Source organism: Trifolium pratense, linkage group LG5 (assembly GCF_020283565.1).
Source record: "Trifolium pratense cultivar HEN17-A07 linkage group LG5, ARS_RC_1.1, whole genome shotgun sequence".
NCBI classification, from domain to species: Eukaryota; Viridiplantae; Streptophyta; class Magnoliopsida; order Fabales; family Fabaceae; genus Trifolium; species Trifolium pratense.
The window spans coordinates 44970725-44990171 of record NC_060063.1 but is presented as its reverse complement, the minus strand read 5'-3'; the positions used below and the strand labels follow the sequence as shown (position 1 = coordinate 44990171).

The window sequence follows — 19447 nt, the reverse complement described above, 5'->3', positions numbered from 1 at the left end:
TTCTAATTATAATTCTAATTCTTAACAGTATATAGAACCAAATCATATCAATATCTCTACTTTCATTTTTTTAATAGAGATAAATTGGTACATATTTTTTTATGTAACTTAATAGTAAAGAGTTGAATTTTGTCAAAAAAAAAAAAAATACAATTTAATATCTCTTTTATCTATGTTGGGAATTCGAACCGAAAACCACACCAATAATAGAACTTGATGTCTGGAGCAAATACGATTAAAGCAACCAAACAATGAGAACGACAATAACAATCACAAGAAAAGATAAAATAACGATAAATAAAGAACACTATAGAATTGTTTACCCAGTTCGGGCAAAGTGACCTAATTTGGGTGAGAGAGCAACTCTTCGTTCCACTATCAAATGAAGTGCTTGATTGCAATGAAATTCTCCAAAGAGATTACAAGAATTAGCCTTGTTCCTAATTCTACCATTTGCCCGAATTTCTTCCTGTGATCAAGAAATTCAATACGAAAGTGTTTCCTAAGGTGATGGATCAATCCAACCCTAGTGTGTTTGCCCAAGAGAAATTCTCTTATAAACCCTAGTCTTTTGTTGACTTCAAAAATCCTAAAATCGCTTTAAAAAAATCATAAAACGCACAAGTTATATATAGGCTCGCGGGCGCTACGCCTGGGCGTGAGCCGGTAGAATTGAGCCCAGCTTTTCACGCCTGGGCGTGAGTAGACAGAATCTCCCAAAACATGATTTTCTGATTTTTACATGATTTCAAGGCAATATTCAACAATCTATATTTGAAAATTCTCATATAATATGTGAATTATTGATTATTACACCATTTTTAATTATTCCATTATTTCATTAGATATTTAGAGATATATATCATTTGTTAAGAAGAACTTCTAGGCATGGACCATGAGTTAGACTTATAGGCATGGATTAGGATTTATAAGTTACATGAACTTCTTTTGGAGACAGGAATAGGTGAATCGAATGCAAAATAGAGACATTGTTTGGCCAATTTTTTTATTTTTTCGGTCAAGTAATCTAATAGCTATAAATTTACCTTTTAAAGTGAATAAGTAAAAGATTTGAGATTCGTACTCCGACACTCTATATATAAAATGTAATGTTCCTATCGATTAAACTTTGTTTATAGAACATCGTTTGATTAAATTTATTCCGACATCTATTTTTTATTTTTTTTTTATAAGGAAACAATGATACTATCACATGGTACTTTAAAATCTCTTATAAAACTTTTTTCGTACTCCATACTACCGTACATGATATGTTCACTAGTCTATTGAAAAACGAAAATAAAATGTCTATGGTATTACTTTTTGATGGGAGAAAATCTATTCATTTCATTTAAAATTATTATAGAACTTACTTGAGTAACAAGAATTGGAATGTGACGGAAAAAGAATTAGTATGATTTTCTATGTAGTGTTTTAAAAACCGGACCGAACCGATCAGTCGAACCGGACGAATCGGGAACCAGAGTCTATCCGATCTGATTCATACGTTGGATCGGCCATGTAGTTGGACCGGGGGGAACCGGGAAAACCGGTGAATCGGCGGTTTCTCTGAACCGGAGGTTTGATTACACCTTTTTTTTTTCGCCCAAAATGACGTCGTTTTGTTGTTATTTTTTTTTGTTCAACATATATGTTTTGTTTTTTTTAATAATTAAAAAAAAATAAAAAAAAAACTAGTAGTTATGAGATGCATCAATTTTTCTCTAAATAAAGAGATAACAGATAAAGAGATAACAGTGGGATGGGAGAAGAAGATAAAGAAGTTGAAAGAGAAAATAAGAAAACCATGATGATAAAACAGTTTTGTAATCTCATACATGTCTTTAGCACACATTAACAACAAAGAAGGTGAAAGAATGAAATTTTTTTTTTTTTTATATGCGTGAAAGAATGATGTTGTTGTCACATGCCATGAGAACTGAGAAGGGAGAGAAAGAGGAATACGGCGGCTTGCTAGTGTGGAAAAGAAACTAAAATGAAAGATGAAACTTAATGAATTAGGGTTACTGCTTGACCCAATTAGAGCTGTCAAAATGGGCTAGCCCGAATGGGCCGGCCCGCCAAGCCCGATTTTTTTCCGGGCTCGAGCCTTGAAAATCCTAGCCCGAATTATTTCCGGGCTTTTTAGCCCGGCCCGACAAAGTCCGATTAAAATATGGGCTAGCCCGAATGGGCCGCGGGCGGCCCGCAAGCCTGAAAAAATTAAAATTTAAAAAATAAAATATAAATAATTTGTTTTGGATGGTTTGAAATTAGTTTGTAATATAAATTATAAAACACCGTTCGCTACTTAAGTAGTAGATGAGTAAAAATATGGCACCCAAGAAACTTGTAGGTAGCAGATGAGTAAAAATAGGACGCGCGAGAAACTCGTACGTAGTGGATGAATAAAAATAGGGTGCACGAGAAACTCGTGCGTAGCGGATGAGTAAAAATAGGGCGCGCGAGAAAGTCGTAGGTAGCGGATGAGTAAAAATATCACGCACGAGAAACTCGTAAGTAGCGGATGCGTAAAAATAGGGCGCGAGAAACTCGTAGGTAGTGGATGAGTAAAAATAGGGCGTGCGAGAAACTCGTACGTAGTCGATGAATAAAAATAGGGCGCGCGAGAAAGTCGTACGTAGAGGATGAGTAAAAATAGGGCGCGCGAGAAAGTTGTAGGTAGCGGATGAGTAAAAATATGACACGCGAGAAAGTTGTAGGTAGTGGATGAGTAATAATAGGGCGCGCGAGAAATTCGTAGATAGAGGATGAGTAAAAATACGGCGCGCGAGAATTATTATATAGCGGATGAGTAAAAAATATGACGCGCGAGAATTATTAATGCTATTTATATGGTTGAGTTTTAGCACTAGAAGTAAAAAAAAAAAAATATTTAAAAATAAACCGGGCCCGCCCGAAAGCCCAACTACCCGTACTGGGCCGGGCTCGGGCACTAATTTTGATAGCCCATTTTTTATCCGGGCTTTTTAGCCCGGCCCGACGAAGCCCGACCGGGCCGGCCCGAAATTGGCCGGGCCGCTCGTTTTGACAGCTCTACACCCAATAACTATTTTTTAATAGAAAGTATATTGTTTTTGTTGACAGGATGTAGTGAACTTTTTGATAAATAAAATGTAGTTTTATTTTATTTATTATCTACGAAAGTGTGTCTATCTTTCTAATAATAATACGCTCTGTTGACATACTTATTTTTTACTTTTCTACTTCTCTTTAAAAGAAATAGAAAAGTATAAAATTGTATTTGGCCCTATTTCTTCTTAAAATAATTAGAGAAATAAAGTAAAGAAGTAGAAAATAAGTAGGGCTAAACGGGGCCTAAGTAATAATGAAAGATCTAAGAAGAAAAAAAAGTAACAATGATTTTTTTAACTATATAGCGACCGGTTCAATAACTATATAGAGACCGGTTCATTCCACCGATTTAATCCGGTTTGTCATGCGGTTCGACCAGTAACCCAGTGGTTCGATCAATAAACCAATGAATCAGTACCCTCACCGAATGTCTGATCCAGTTTTTAAAACATTGCATGAGACTCATATTGATTAACTTATGCGAACATTTGTAATATCAATAAATAAATAAATCATATTATATATTTATAATTAAATTTTGGTATAAAAAAAACAAAATTGAATTCTTTTGAGTTTTTTTTTTTCTGTCTAAAATTTTAAAGCATAAAACCCTGATTTTGGTTGCTCGTCCTTTGGGTCCACAGTTCGCACGAGAACATATCCTCTCCATTATTGCATTTTTTTTCTACAGCTAAGTACGTTATTGATTATGTATTATTTTATGTGATCAACATAATTAAAAGACACGTCAGTCAAATTGCCCCCTGTTTCGTTTACTTCGTCTATTTTGATGGCGTAGCTGTTAACTGCATATGTGGCACCTGCCAACGGGGCGCCACGTCACATGAGAAGGCTAATTGATTAGGATACACGTCACATGAGGTAATTTACTAACTTTTCTCCACTCTCACTCTAACTTTTATGTGAGTATTTAACGAATTTTAAAATTTTAACGGGATATTTGTCATTTCACCCAAAAAGATTGTGAAATCTAGCAGTTTGAATTTTACTAGATTTAGGAGCATGAAATCTAGCAGTTTGAATTTGTGTCCTTTTTCTTTCGAGCTAATTCCTTATTTTGGGCACGTTGTACTACTAGTGTAATTGCTTGTCACGCATTCTCCTACTAGACCAAATCTAAAACACCAATATGACCGTAATTATACTTAATTAATACTAGAGGTAAGTATAAAGGGCAAGATTAGTACGAACGAAGCATATATTAATGTATGAATTGAGACAATAAAATCCAAACAACATCAAACGTACGATTGTGCTGTGTTTCATGAGACCAGACCAATACATGCTACACCGCGTCATTTTCATATTTCAAAATCTTTATATGATTTAATTAAGTTGAAAACTTGACTATATATTTTTATTTGTTTCTAGTAATTAGTTTTCCCTTGTCCCCAATTGAGTTTTCAACACGGTTACGAAGTGTTCTTTCTTTGTGTCTTGTAATAAATCATAAATGTATATCTTGGGTCCCTTGATTTGCAAGTACTGACATAATAATAGTATACGATAAAATAATACGTGACAAACGTTAATGCATTAAAAAAATTATTTTATATGATGTTCGGTGAAAAACAAATTATTTTAGTGTTTTAGGAAATTTTTTAATTTTTATCCGGTCTTTTAACTTTAGTTTATCTTGTCTCAGAAATAATCTTAAAATCAAATATAGTACTACTATAATTATTTTTATTCTATCTAATTTTTTATTATTTTTTTAGTATATCAAACTCAAAGGACATAAAATAATTGCAATACCAACATGTGACTGACTCATGACTTCTGACCTAGACTCAGCATGTTGTGAATCATCCATCGGTTTCCCTTTGATTGATTTGAAAGTCCACAATTTCTTGCGATTCAAGTTCACGGCCATACTAGAATCAATCAAACGAGTTAGAAAGAACAACAACATCAAAAAAACATGCATGTTACCTACACTAATTAATTAGAGTAACGAAACTATAATAGTCAAAAGAGTAACAAAACTTGTAAAATTAAACAAAATAAGTTAAGTGATTCTTCCCTAGAGGTACGGCTTCATGTAAGAGCCGTTTCTTATGAATTATAATAAAAATTAAAAAGTGATTCTTGTCAAAAATAATTAAAAAGTCATTTGCTAAATAGACACATGTGGTATAATATTGGCTTTTTTTTTTCTCCTAAATTATTTCTTAAAGAATTAAGAGCAGTTATCTATCAATCAATAAAAATAAACAACATAAATAGATTTGCATGTGAAGCAAAAATTAGTATATGAGTATCACATGCAAAATATATGCAGTTTATTCATGTTGATTGTTAAGTGTAAATACTCTCAATTTTTCAAGCGATAAGACATGCCTCACAATTTGGATATTTTAGTCGTTAAGTATATTGTATGATCTTTTACCGGTGCATGTGAAAAAAAAAAAATACCTTGTGATCTATGCAAGGCAGAACTAGATGACGTTGATGGTGAGATTTAAAATAGACGTGGCGATATGCTTTAGGTATACTGGTACAGTGCCTCATGGTGGGGACACGTTAATATTCCAACGTTTAAGTTTGTATATGATTCGAAGTGAAAGGGAAAATTATTGAATTGTGTACCTTGGCGTCAAAGTTCGCCTTTATATAGAGGGAAACTGTTATAACAGATTGTGTCAACAAGCAACAAATGTCGAGGGTGATGATATAGTCGTTGAGATAAATCCAAATGGCTCGTGAACGTGTAAGGGTGTGTATTGGCTGCATAAAGTGTACAGTAGTTATTGTACCTGTCACCATTGGCTTGCATGAGAAATCTCTGTGAATGAGTGGTTTGAGCTAGATTTGGAGCAATTGGACCGCGTGTATTGGGCCTTAGCCTAGTCCGAAACACCTTGATTTACCAAGAAAAAGAGAATCAATTACGAAAATGGCTCGTGAACGTGTAAGGGTGTGTATTGGCTGCATAAAGTGTACAGTAGTTATTGTACCTGTCATCATTGGCTTGCATGAGAAATCTCTGTGAATGAGTGGTTTGAGCTAGATTTGGAGAAATTGGACCGCGTGTATTGGGCCTTAGCCTAGTCCGAAACACCTTGATTTACCAAGAAAAAGAGAATCAATTACGAAATTTCGATGTTCAATTATTTTAAAATTATTTTTTAAAAACAGAAAAAAAAATCCATTTTGTATTTGTTTACTAAAATGAAAATTACATTTTTTTTCTCACATTTATCACAATCTTTCATATTTTATACGGTCAACATCAAATAATAACAATTTTGTGTCTAGTACATTTGTATTTGTACCTATGCAAAGTCTAATATGGACACAAATACAAATGCATAGTATTTAGGCACACACTCACATGAATGAATAAAGAGAAAAAGTAAAAGAAATTAATAATAATTTTTTTTTTACAAAAATAATGATATTTTTAAAATAATGATACTTTTTTTCGAAAAGGCAAAAAAAAAAGGCTTAAATGCACTTTTGATCCCCCTATTTTTAAAAAAATTAAGTTTTGGTCCCCCTATTTTAAAAACCAACTTTTTAGTCGCCCAATTTTAATTTTTTTTTGAGTTTTGATCCCCCATTCCATTTTAAGGCTAATTTTGTTGATGTGGCATTGTCACTAATGCATATCAGCGTCCACGTGGACAAATTTAATATCCATGTCATTATTTATTTTTAATTCAATAAAACTTATTTTATAAAATTATTTAATTAAACCTAAGAAAGTTCATTAAAATAAAAAATCCAAAAATTCACAACCTCTAATTTATTAAACCTAAGAAAAAACAAACTATCACAACATGGACATGATCCTCTTTGATTCATATCAAACAATTGCATATTGAAAGCAAGTTTTGTGGTTCAAGAACCTTCAACTTTCATCATCATCCAACTTTATATAAAACCAATCTAGAATTAAACTTCAAACTTAAAACAATTTTTGGGTTTTCATTCAAACTCATCCAAAGTCATAGATAGTTTAAAGAGTATGAGTAATTTCTATTGAAACACAAAATCATCTCTAATTTCTTTTCGTTTTTAAAAATTCAAAAATTGTTGAGTTTGAACGGAAACCATAGGATTAGTGAAATCCATAAGGAAGGATTCTCTCCGACGGTGAATAAAATTCTAGTAGTTGAAGGTTTGATAATTAGGGTTTCAAATTTCATATTTTATAAGATTTAACAATTATTATTTCAGTTGAATATATAATTCTAACAATTAAAATATTTTATAAATAAAGTTTTATTGAATTTAAAAATATATAATAATGACATGAATATTAAATTTGTCCACATGAATGTTGCCACATCATTAGTTACAAGGCCACATCAACAAAATTAACCCCAAAATAGGATGGGGATCAAAACTAAAAAAAATGAAAATAAGGGGACTAAAAAGTTGGTTTTTAAAATAAGGGGACCAAAACTTAATTTTTTTGAAAATAGGGGGACCAAAAGTGTATTTAAGCCAAAAAAAAAATTACTGAATAGCATTATACATTTGTATTTGTGTCTATGCGACTATGCAAGACTTCCTCCCCCTTACATGTATGGTAAAAAATAAATAAATAAACAATTTTTATTAAATATTTTTATAAAATTAATTTACATCGAGTATATCTATTATATTTAACCTTTTAAAAATTTATAACAAACAAATAATTTTTTTTCCTTTTCTGGTAAAAAAAATAATAATATTTTTTTTTACAACAAAAATAAAACGTAGCAAACTTGCTCACAAACATTTTAATTATCGATAGGAAAAAGAAATCCCTGTATAGACGATTGATCTTTGCAGATGTTTGGGGCAATGACATTAACATTACTACTTGGTCAAATAGGTCTATATGAATATGTCAATTCTAAAGTCAAGCATTAATTTGACTGCTGCATGTATAAAAGAAAATTAAAATATTGACTGCTGCACTAATCTCTACGTCTTCTAAATACTTCTTTCAGTTCTTAATATAAGAAGAAGTTGACTTTTTAAATACATTAAAGAATAAATGTATTTAGTTTATAATATAGTCTAGATACATCAATTTTTAATGTAGTTAAAAAGTGAGTTTTTTCTTATATTAAGGACTGAAGGAAGCAGTAGTATAAGATTACTATTTTTAATTTTATTTGTCCTTTTATTAAATAAAATTAATTATTTCTTTATTTTATAAGTAGTACAATAACAATTCTGAAAAACTACCATACATTGTTCGTATACTTATTTTTACATTAATTAAATCAATCAGCTTCTTTTTCTTCAACTTTTTTTACGGGAATTAGGGTCCGTTTGGATTATGTTATTTTTGAGTTTATACAAACAGTTTATGTAATATAAATTAAGTTTTATACTATTTTATAAATTCACACTAGTGATAATTATATTTTTATAATAAAATAACATATAAAAATTGCATAAACTATTTGCATAGTGCAAAAATAAGTTAATCCAAACGGGCCTTTAACCAACTTCTTATTACATGTGAAGTAGATAATGATTCTTATATTAAAGGACAAATATATATATATATATATATTAATTGAAATACATGCAAAGTGTTCTGAAAAAGTGTTAGAAAGTTACATCCTTATGTGACTTTCAATAAATAAATTTTCAAGATTAACACGATTCAAGGACGATATTCTTCGAAAAATAACATAACATTGATAAATGTGCCTATGCGTTCAGGGGACCTAATTCTCAAAAAAAATCTTTGATATGCGTGTCATATATGTTTTTTAAAAATTCTTCTTTTTTATTAGAAAGTATATTTTTAGATGACATAAAATTCATGTTTTTTTAGATGTGTACCTAAAATAATACTGGAGTACTAAAAGTTCCCAAAAGAAAAATCCACGTGTAAAATAATTTGTCGGACTTAAACCCAAAATAAACAAGACTATATTGGGTTTGGATCATTTCTCTCCCGACTCCCTCACTTCTTTTCTATCCCTTGAATTTCCGTTTTTGCCCTTGGGGTATTGCGGTTTATACGAACCAAAGGAATTTGGGGGTATAAAAGAAATGTAGGGGGTCGGGAGAGAAATGATCTTTTATATTTACTTATCTTTCTTTCATCTCACTTTCCATCCACTTTCACTCCTACCAAACACCAAAATATTCATCTAACTTTTCATTCACTTTCCACCCACTTTCATTCCTTTAACATTCTTTCCTTTCATTTTCTCTTCCGATCCAAATGAACCCTTAAGTAACATCGCTGCGTTATTCTGCCATTGACTATCATATCGAGCTTTTCGTTCAATGAGATCGTCATTTTAACAAATCGAAGGAAATGAAATTTTCCCTCCCGGACCCAGCCCCTCCCTTCGTATTTTGTTTTTAACATGATATATACTCCTAGTAAATAAAAAAAAAAATATACATTTATACAATATTCATTTATAAATAATGAAAATAAATATTCTACATAAAAATAATGAAGATAAATACAAATTTGGTTAGAAATAAAATTTTAATTTTTTTTTCATACAATGTTCAAAAATTTCATTTCATCAATAAATATAAGATAATCAAATCACACATAAAAAATAATGAAAATTAATGTTAAATTAATGTAAATATTTTACCTCAATAAATAGGGTTAAATATATTTTTGCTTCCTATAAATGTCATCAAAGTATCTTAAATATTAAATTAATGTAAGTTTTACTATTAATTAATAATGTTCTTTAATGTCATTTTACATTTATCAACTAGTTGAACCGCTAATTTTACTAAACACTTCAATTAGCTTATCAGTCATCCGCTATTTTTGTCAAACAGAGTCATAGTCTTCCCAATAAAATTAATTTAGTAATAATAATAATAAAATTAATATAACTTTACTTTTTTATAATCTATAGAAATTTTGAATTTTATATCATATTTTTATAAACAATCAGAAAGAAAAAAAAACATAGACAACCTTTTAAATAATATAAAATAAAAAAGGACATAGAACATTTGAAAGAAAAACGAACACATAGATAATCTCTCAGTGTTGTTGAATGGAAAACGAGGAGTACTTCTCATGGCATTATTCCCTGTAACATCTTTAAATGTATATCGTATTTTCATACTCAAACAAATAAATAAATAAATAAATATCATAAACGATTGAAAAGAAAACATAAACAATTTTCAAAAGAACATAGAGAGAGAGAGAGAGAGAGAGAGAGAGAAAGAGAAAAAAAAATCTCAATGTTGTTGAACGGAGAACAAGGGAGTACTTTCCACCCCACTATGTCCATGTAACCTAAAATATACACAAAAGCGTAGGACCATAAAATATACCAACTTCTAGTTAATCCTAAAAGATAAAATAGAAGTCCTAAAGATACAAGGCGAATGAACCGACCGTCAACACAAACGGCACATGTACCGCTACTCGACACTACTTGTTGAGAAGCAATCCATAACAAATTGAAAGTCAGATCGAGGGATGATCAATCAATTGAGCTGAGCAACCCAAGCAATAAAAAAAAAAAAAAAAAAAAACCAGCTAACTAGTGGCACGACGAACAACCATTACCGTCAAGCCCTACATTTTTGCATGAAGAGCATCGCACGATCCAATTTTTTTATGAATCCTATTTTTATATACAAAAAACAAGCTGATATTGTTTTTAGGTAGATAGACGAAATGACAAGTAGTTGAAAAATCGGACACACAAAGTGAGATGACCGGGATTCGAACCCCGATCATGACATCTGACACTAACAATTTAGATATTTCTGTCAGTTGAACTAGGATTTGTGGAGTCATTATTGTTATTGTTATTATTATTTAAGATGTAAACATCATTTTAAACTTTAAAGATTCATTACTGGTTTAAGTATTTGTCTTCTCCACAAATTTGTTAGATCTTTCCTCTCATAACGATTGTCGTATTTGATTATTTCGTACATATTAAAAGATCGAAAAATTAGTGGGAATTGAATTTAGCAGAAAAGGTTAGACAATCACAGGGATGTTCATGGGTGTGGAGTAATCCGCCGACCCAACCCAACCCAATCCATTATTTATCATGAACCCGTTTATTTGCGGGTAGAAGCCGGTCCAACCCAACATGCCCACAAGTAATTGATTTGAGTGTTGGATTTGAGTTTTTGAACCCCTGTACCCAACACAGTCATGGAAATAATGTGTTCTGTAAGAATTTACTACTCTTATTTATTTTATTAAGTGTTATGATTATGGATGAACTTTTATTTAAAGGTAAATGAAAGTGTTTTATTCAATTTGAGTGCTAGAAATGTGTCACAGTTGTGTTAAATTATATTATAAGTTTTTTATAAGTTTTAAAAAAATATATTCTTTTCTATAAAAAATTATTTTTAATTTTATGAACAACCCCCAACACAACCCACTAACAATCGGGTTGATTCGGTTCGGATTTGACAACGAAAGTGCAGGTTTGATGATGAACCCAACCCAATGAATATTGAACAGGTTGGGTAACGGATTAGGCCAAATTCGACACAACCCAACCCGCGTATGTAACACTCTAAACCCAATATTCAAATACTCCCTCTGATCCTATATATAAGAAAATGATTGCTTTTTATATTCATTCTAAAATCAATGTATCTAAAAAGTCAACATTGTCGACTAGAGGGAGTATATTCTAATTTAAGAATGTCCTTTCCAAAAACCACGCGGCGGATAAAAAAATATACAGTATATCTTTAAGACTTGAAGTCAAAAATGAAAATATAAAATATTGGTTCAAGATATTACATTCTACATCATACATTGCTAAAATAATTAATTAGCAGGAAACCTAGCTATGTTGGAGTACTTGGCAACGAAACTAGAGTGTTGGTATGAAGGAATGCCTGAAAACTGCCCACTACAGTGTCATCAGTCTTTGTCAGTTGTCCAGTCTTGACATTGTAACAAAAAAGTATACTCTTTGTAACGGCTGAATATGATTTTCGGATTTCTGGTGGTCTGGTAAGTGCTATAAAGAAAATTTGGTCGTTGATCCAGAAACGAAACATCAAACCCAGTACGTGGCCGCATGTATCTCCATAATCAAAAGGTCCCATCTCATGATAAAGAGTCCATTTTCCTAAATCCAAATCCAAAGCATAGATTTGATATGTTCTACTAATTCTACTAATACCTTTAACCAAAACAATGCAAGAAAGACGGTCTCTCATCCATAAAAAATACCCAACCGGTGAAGAATCCACTCGTGGAGGTGGTAGTGGATACTCTCCTATAATAATTTCCCTGTCAACATCCATCACAGTCACTCCATCCCTTGTTATCCAATAAACATCATTTTCTCCATTACAAACTGGTTTCCAAATAAAACGACACTCAAGGATAGCTTCTTTTCTAGCTATCTCTTTCCAGGTGTTATCAACTCCAATTGTTAGGACGTAGAAAACATACCAGTTGACCCCCAAAACATTTAGTACATCTGTTACAAACAACTTGAATTTGGCAGTGCGAGGAACACATGCAATAGTAGATCGATTACAAATGAGCCGTCCTGAATTAGTGGGTAGACTTGGAATTCTAAAGCAGCACTTAAGGATGGGGTTTACTGCAAAAGTTAGTGTAGCAAAAGTACAAAGCAGTAATATGCCATGACAAGTAGCTATTACTTGTCCCATTCTGGAAGGTGTTCCCAAAGCAATCCTTTCAGGTTGTCCATTGACATGATCTTGAATATTCAAGAAATAAGAATTTGTCGTTGATCTGGTCTTAAAAACGTAAAGACCGGGTGGTTTAAGAGGTAGATAGGCTGAAATAGCAGTAGCCCAAAATTTGGAGACATACCTTGCAGAGTTAAGCAGACACTTAAGAGGAAGCAAAGTAAGGATAGCAAGCATCTCGTCTTGAGAGAGCTCTGAGAACAGAATAAAACTCTTATTACTACTACTGCTGCTATTTGAGCATTGCCGAATAATCATATACTTATTGTTTGTTGCATGATCATGATCATGATGTGAGTCAGAGTGAGAGCAGTTGTTTATAGATTTAAATCTCTTCTGCCTCATAACTCTATCCATTATCTAGCTTCAATCAATCACTGCAGGCATCGTAATTCATAAGGTTCAGTCACACATGAGATTCAAACAATTGCAGTTAGGAACCAAATGGATATTTCAAATTGACTTCAGATCTAATCTAACTATCAGTCACACTAAGTTAAGAGTAAGAGTACGTACAGTGCAGAAAACAACATATGATATGAGAGACAGAACAGTTTCAAAGAGGGCTAAAGCAGAAGCATCATCAACAACCAATTTTAATATTCTCAACTTGAATTAAAACAATATTTAGCACTAATATTAAGTTAAGCATTCTTTCCTCTAAATAACATAAAAGCCACAATCCACATTGAGTACTTAACATAGATTTCAAAATCTGACAACTCCAAGTAACTATAAATTGTTTCTACCCTCAAAATAAGGACCTAAACATTTATGTGAATAAACAACACTCAAATTAACTTTCAATTTCTTTCACAAAACTTATTCTAAATCAACTTCACTTTTCACCAGTGGGTTCCCTTTTGAAACTAAAATTTAATATTAAATCCAAAATTTAAAGAGAAACCTACAATCTCAATTTACTTTCACATCCAACTTTTTATGAAGCTAATAATTAACCAGCAAAACAAAACAAAACAAAATAATAACTGAAAGATTGAATGAAGAGAAATAAACTAACTAACCTTTGGTGAAGAAACATCATCTATAGGTGCAGAGTGGGGTTTGGTTCAATTGGAAACTTAGGTGATGAGGAGTTCGTTTCTCTGATTAGTGTTTGGCGGAAGCCAGAAATGGAACGGAGACTGGCGGCAACGGCGAGAGGAAGGTGGTGAGGTGAATTGAACGTCGTTACCCTTTCTATGCATTGCATTCGTTATTTATTTTTTATTAAAACAAATGCTTAATTACAAGCTTTTAATCTCGGCCATTAAAATTAATTTTACCACATGTCAGTCATCTATACACTTAAACTCAAGGATTCATGATTTATTCATAAGTTCCACTATTACCCTTATAATAATTAATTGCATTTCTATGTCCCCACCCAAAAAAATTAGTTTATTAATTTTATATAAAGGATATTTATGTCATTTTATATTGATCATTTCTCTCCTGACCCCCTCATTTCTTTTCTACCCATTGAATTTCCGTTTTTGCCCTTGGGGGTACTGCGGTTTATACGAACCGAAGGAATTTGACATGCTGATAAACTTCGGTAACCACTTACCGAAATCTGGGACATTTCGGTTCGCAGGTACCGAAACAATTATTTCGGTAAACTTCTGCCGAAAATGGCCTAATTCCAGTGACCCAATGAAATTTTCGATAACAACGTATCGAAATCTATGACATTTCGGTTCGCAGGTACCGAACAAGCTGACGTTCGGTTTCTGTGTACCGAAAATGCTAATGTTCGATTTGCAGTTACCGAAATGGTCTAATATTTGGGGTGAATATAAACTGAAGTTTTTTGGCAAAATTTTTTCAAACCACAAGGAGCAAAATGCGATTTTTGGAGGGTATAAAAGAAATGTGGGGGGTTGGGAGAGAAATGATCTTGGGTTTGTTCCTTTGGACCCAAAATGGAACCCAATACACGACAAGATTGCTCTATAGACTCCCGTAATTATTTTTAGTCGCACCAAAATTTCAAAAATACTCGTCAAGACAGTTTGAAAGATACATTTCAAAATCACCTTTAATAGGATCCTATCTTCTGAAACGGTTAATTTGGAATTTTTGTATTCATTTCTTTTTGCATTTTGGAAGATAACTTCATATACCTATGATTTCATAAAATAAGATGATCTCATTACCTATTTTGACACATTTCTAAATATATTCTGTAATGTGATGAGAATTCAGAATATACGGTCTAAATCATTGTCGTACAAATTCAAATCCAGACTATTGTGAGGACTTTATTTGATCATATATGGTTTGACTTGTTGTTTAGTGATTATTTAAAAAACTACCGCTAACTTAACAATCTACCACTAACTTAAAAACATTTCTTTAACAAAAAAACCTAATTAAAAAATATAATAGTTTAGGAACTTCATTACAGTTTTTTTAGTTTAGTAACTTATTTAAAAATTCTCAAATAGTTTAGATCTCAATAATTAATTTTTTTGAGTTAGACGTAATCACAAGTGACAATTTTGTTGAACTTGCAAAGTGTAACTTTTGTCAAAATCACGGGGATACACTGAGATTTCGTTAAATTCTCCACCAATCCAAACATGCACTTAGTGAATATATATGATGTCAATTGAGCTTATTTTTGAGCTTATGCAAACAGTTTATGTAATATGATTAAGTTTTATGCTATTTTATAAATTCAAACTAGTGATAATTATATTTTTATGATAAAATAACGTATAAAAATTGCATAAACTGTTTGCATAAGTTCAAAAATAAGCTAATCCAAACGGGCCCTTAACCAACTTCTTATTACCTGTGAAGTACTCCCTCCGTCCCATAATATAGGCAAAAAAAATATTTTCACACTTATTAAGAAAAGTAAAATATGATAATTTTAAGGTTGACTTTTTGTGTGTTTGTTGAAATAAGTTTCATGGGAAGATGTAAAAACAGTTTTTATTGGTTATTGATTATGGGGAAAAGAAGAGTGAAAGTAAATTAAGTAAAAGTTTATCTTGAAAATGATAAAAGTTAGTTTTTTTTGCTTATAATTTGGGACATGAAAAAGTGATTTTTTTTTTCTTATAATATGGGACGGAGGGAGTAGATAATAATTCTTATATTAAAGGACAGATATTTTTTTGACAGAATATTAAAGGACAAATAATATATATATATATATATATATATATATATATATATATATGGGGGCTGCTAACTTAGACCCAGTTGGGTCTAAGTTAGCAAGGTGCACCTTTTGAGTTGGACAAAAATACCCATTTTTTAATTTTTGAAAGAATAGAGCAACAGGGGCATTTCTGTAATTTTCTGCAATTTTACACGCGCCCCCCACTTCTTTTTCCCCCCAGGACACGTGTCACGCGATTATTGGACAAAAATCACGCGCGTGCATCACACGCGCCGACAGGCGCGCGTGGTCTGAAGGCTGACGCGGAGAGAGAAACCTTTTTGAAAGGGCAGGACACGTGTCACGCTATTATTGGCTGCGTTAATTTTTTTCCATTTAATACTTTAAACTCGATTATTTCGTCGTAAATTAATTTTTTATTTTTTATACCAAAATTCATAATTTTTTTTTCTCTACAAATAGAGACTTGGTTCGTTTGATTTGGACACCGAAAAAAAAACCCAATTTTTCACTACCTTAATCTCATTTTTCACTACCTTACATCAACTCACTGAAACCATTCTACCAGGAAATTGGTTTCAGAGTACAAATTTCTGAAACCATTCTACAAGCTAAATGGTTTCAGAAGCAAATAACTAATAATCAACTTACTGAAACCATTCTACCAGCAAAATGGTTTCAGATTACAACTCTCTGAAACCATTGTACCAGATAAATGGTTTCAGAAGCAAACACAATTAATAAATTACTCACTGAAACCATTCTACCAGTAAAATGGTTTCAGAATACAACTATGTGCAACCATTCTACAAGCTAAATGGTTTCAGAAGCAAATAACTAATAATCAACTTACTGAAACCATTCTACCAGCAAAATGGTTTCAGATTACAACTCTCTGAAACCATTGTACCAGATAAATGGTTTCAGAAGCAAACACAATTAATAAATTACTCACTGAAACCATTCTACCAGTAAAATGGTTTCAGAATACAACTATGTGCAACCATTCTACAAGCTAAATGGTTTCAGAAGCAAATAACTAATAATCAACTTACTGAAACCATTCTACCAGCAAAATGGTTTCAGATTACAACTCTCTGAAACCATTGTACCAGATAAATGGTTTCAGAAGCAAACACAATTAATAAATTACCCATTGAAACCATTCTACCAGTAAAATGGTTTCAGAATACAACTATGTGCAACCATTCTACCAATTAAATGGTTTCAGAAGCAAACATTAGTTTTTAATTACCGTTTTATCTCATTTAATTAACTAAAAATAGTTTCAGGTCTCCAAAAATTTCATAAAATACACCAAAAGTTCCAGAATATTATCTACTATTTTCCTGGTATAATGGTTTCAGTGAGTTGGTTGAGTTTACAACACACAAGTAACATATTTAGTAAACAATAAAATGAGATTAAGGTAGTGAAAAATTGCGTTTTTTTTTTGTGTCCAAATCAAACGAACCAAGTCTCTATTTGTAGGAAAAAAAAATTATGAATTTTGGTATAAAAAATAAAAAATAAAAAATTAATTTACGACGATATAATCGAGTTTAAAGTATAAAATGGAAAAAATCACGCAGACCCATTCATATGCTGACACGTGGCTGCCTTTTCAAAAGCAAAATTTTCTCTCTCCAGCTTATAATCTAGTGTGGCGCAGACAGGATGATCTGATAGATCAGGATGATCTGGGCTGTCTGATTGATCAGACAGTCTTAATGAGATCACATCTTGGCTGTCTGATGGAAATCAACGGTCTGTAACCATGGTCCTTCCGTACGCGCGCGACACTGGATCCACGTCTATTAATTGTTTAAGAAGGTGGGGCGCGTGTTGTTATGTTTTTTTTTATGTAAAATTACAGAAATGCCTCTGTTGCTCTATTCTTTCAAAAATTAAAAGAATGGGTATTTTGGTCCAATTGAAAAGGTGCACCTTGCTAACTTAGACCAAACTAGGGTCTAAGTTAGAAAAGGGTTTTCTAACTTAGACCCTAGTTTGGTCTAAGTTAGCAAGGTGCACCTTTTCAATTGGACCAAAATACCCATTCTTTTAATTTTTGAAAGAATAGAGCAACAGAGGCATTTCTGTAATTTTACATAAAAAAAAACATAACAACACGCGCCCCACCTTCTTAAACAATTAATAGACGTGGATCCAGTGTCGCGCGCGTACGGAAGGACCATGGTTACAGATCGTTGATTTCCATCAGACAGCCAAGATGTGATCTCATTAAGACTGTCTGATCAATCAGACATCCCAGATCATCCTGATCTATCAGATCATCCTGTCTGCGCCACACTAGATTATAAGCTGGAGAGAGAAAATTTTGCTTTTGAAAAAGGCAGCCACGTGTCAGCATATGAATGGGTCTGCGTGATTTTTTTCATTTTATACTTTAAACTCGATTATTTCGTCGTAAATTAATTTTTTATTTTTTATTTTTTATACCAAAATTCATAATTTTTTTTTCTCTACAAATAGAGACTTGGTTCGTTTGATTTGGACACCGAAAAAAAAACGCAATTTTTTACTACATTAAACTCGATTATTTCGTCGTAAATTAATTTTTTATTTTTTATTTTTTATACCAAAATTCGTAATTTTTTTTCCCTACAAATAGAGACTTGGTTCGTTTGATTTGGACACCGAAATCCTTCTGAAACCATTTATATGGTAGAATGGTTTCAGAGAGTTGTAATCTGAAACCATTTTGCTGGTAGAATGGTTTCAGTAAGTTGATTATTAGTTATTTGCTTCTGAAACCATTTAGCTTGTAGAATGGTTGCACATAGTTGTATTCTGAAACCATTTTACTGGTAGAATGGTTTCAGTGAGTAATTTATTAATTGTGTTTGCTTCTGAAACCATTTATCTGGTAGAATGGTTTCAGAGAGTTGTAATCTGAAACCATTTTGCTGGTAGAATGGTTTCAGTAAGTTGATTATTAGTTATTTGCTTCTGAAACCATTTAGCTTGTAGAATGATTGCACATAGTTGTATTCTGAAACCATTTATCTGGTACAATGGTTTCAGAGAGTTGTAATCTGAAACCATTTTGCTGGTAGAATGGTTTCAGTAAGTTGATTATTAGTTATTTGCTTCTGAAACCATTTAGCTTGTAGAATGGTTGCACATAGTTGTATTCTGAAACCATTTTACTGGTAGAATGGTTTCAGTGAGTAATTTATTAATTGTGTTTGCTTCTGAAACCATTTATCTGGTAGAATGGTTTCAGAGAGTTGTAATCTGAAACCATTTTGCTGGTAGAATGATTTCAGTAAGTTGATTATTAGTTATTTGATGAGATTAAGGTAGTGAAAAATTGGGTTTTTTTTTTCTGTGTCCAAATCAAACGAACCAAGTCTCTATTTGTAGAGAAAAAAAAATTATGAATTTTGGTATAAAAAATAAAAAATAAAAAATTAATTTACGACGAAATAATCGAGTTTAAAGTAGTGAAAAATTGCGTTTTTTTTTCGGTGTCCAAATCAAACAAACCAAGTTTCTATTTGTAGAGAAAAAAAA

The 19447-nt window shown here is 31.9% G+C and overlaps 1 protein-coding gene across 1 annotated transcript; it reads right to left on the bottom strand.

Annotated features, from left to right (window-relative positions):
- Positions 1 to 11803: 11803 nt before the first annotated feature.
- Positions 11804 to 14003, bottom strand: LOC123887161. The gene is made up of 2 exons (XM_045936450.1): positions 13797 to 14003; positions 11804 to 13148 (listed from the first exon to the last, which is right to left on the bottom strand). The coding sequence occupies exon 2, from the start codon at positions 13126 to 13128 to the stop codon at positions 11890 to 11892; it is 1239 nt and encodes a 412-aa protein (XP_045792406.1). The 5' UTR covers positions 13129 to 13148; positions 13797 to 14003; the 3' UTR covers positions 11804 to 11889.
- Between the last annotated feature and the right edge of the window lie 5444 nt (positions 14004 to 19447).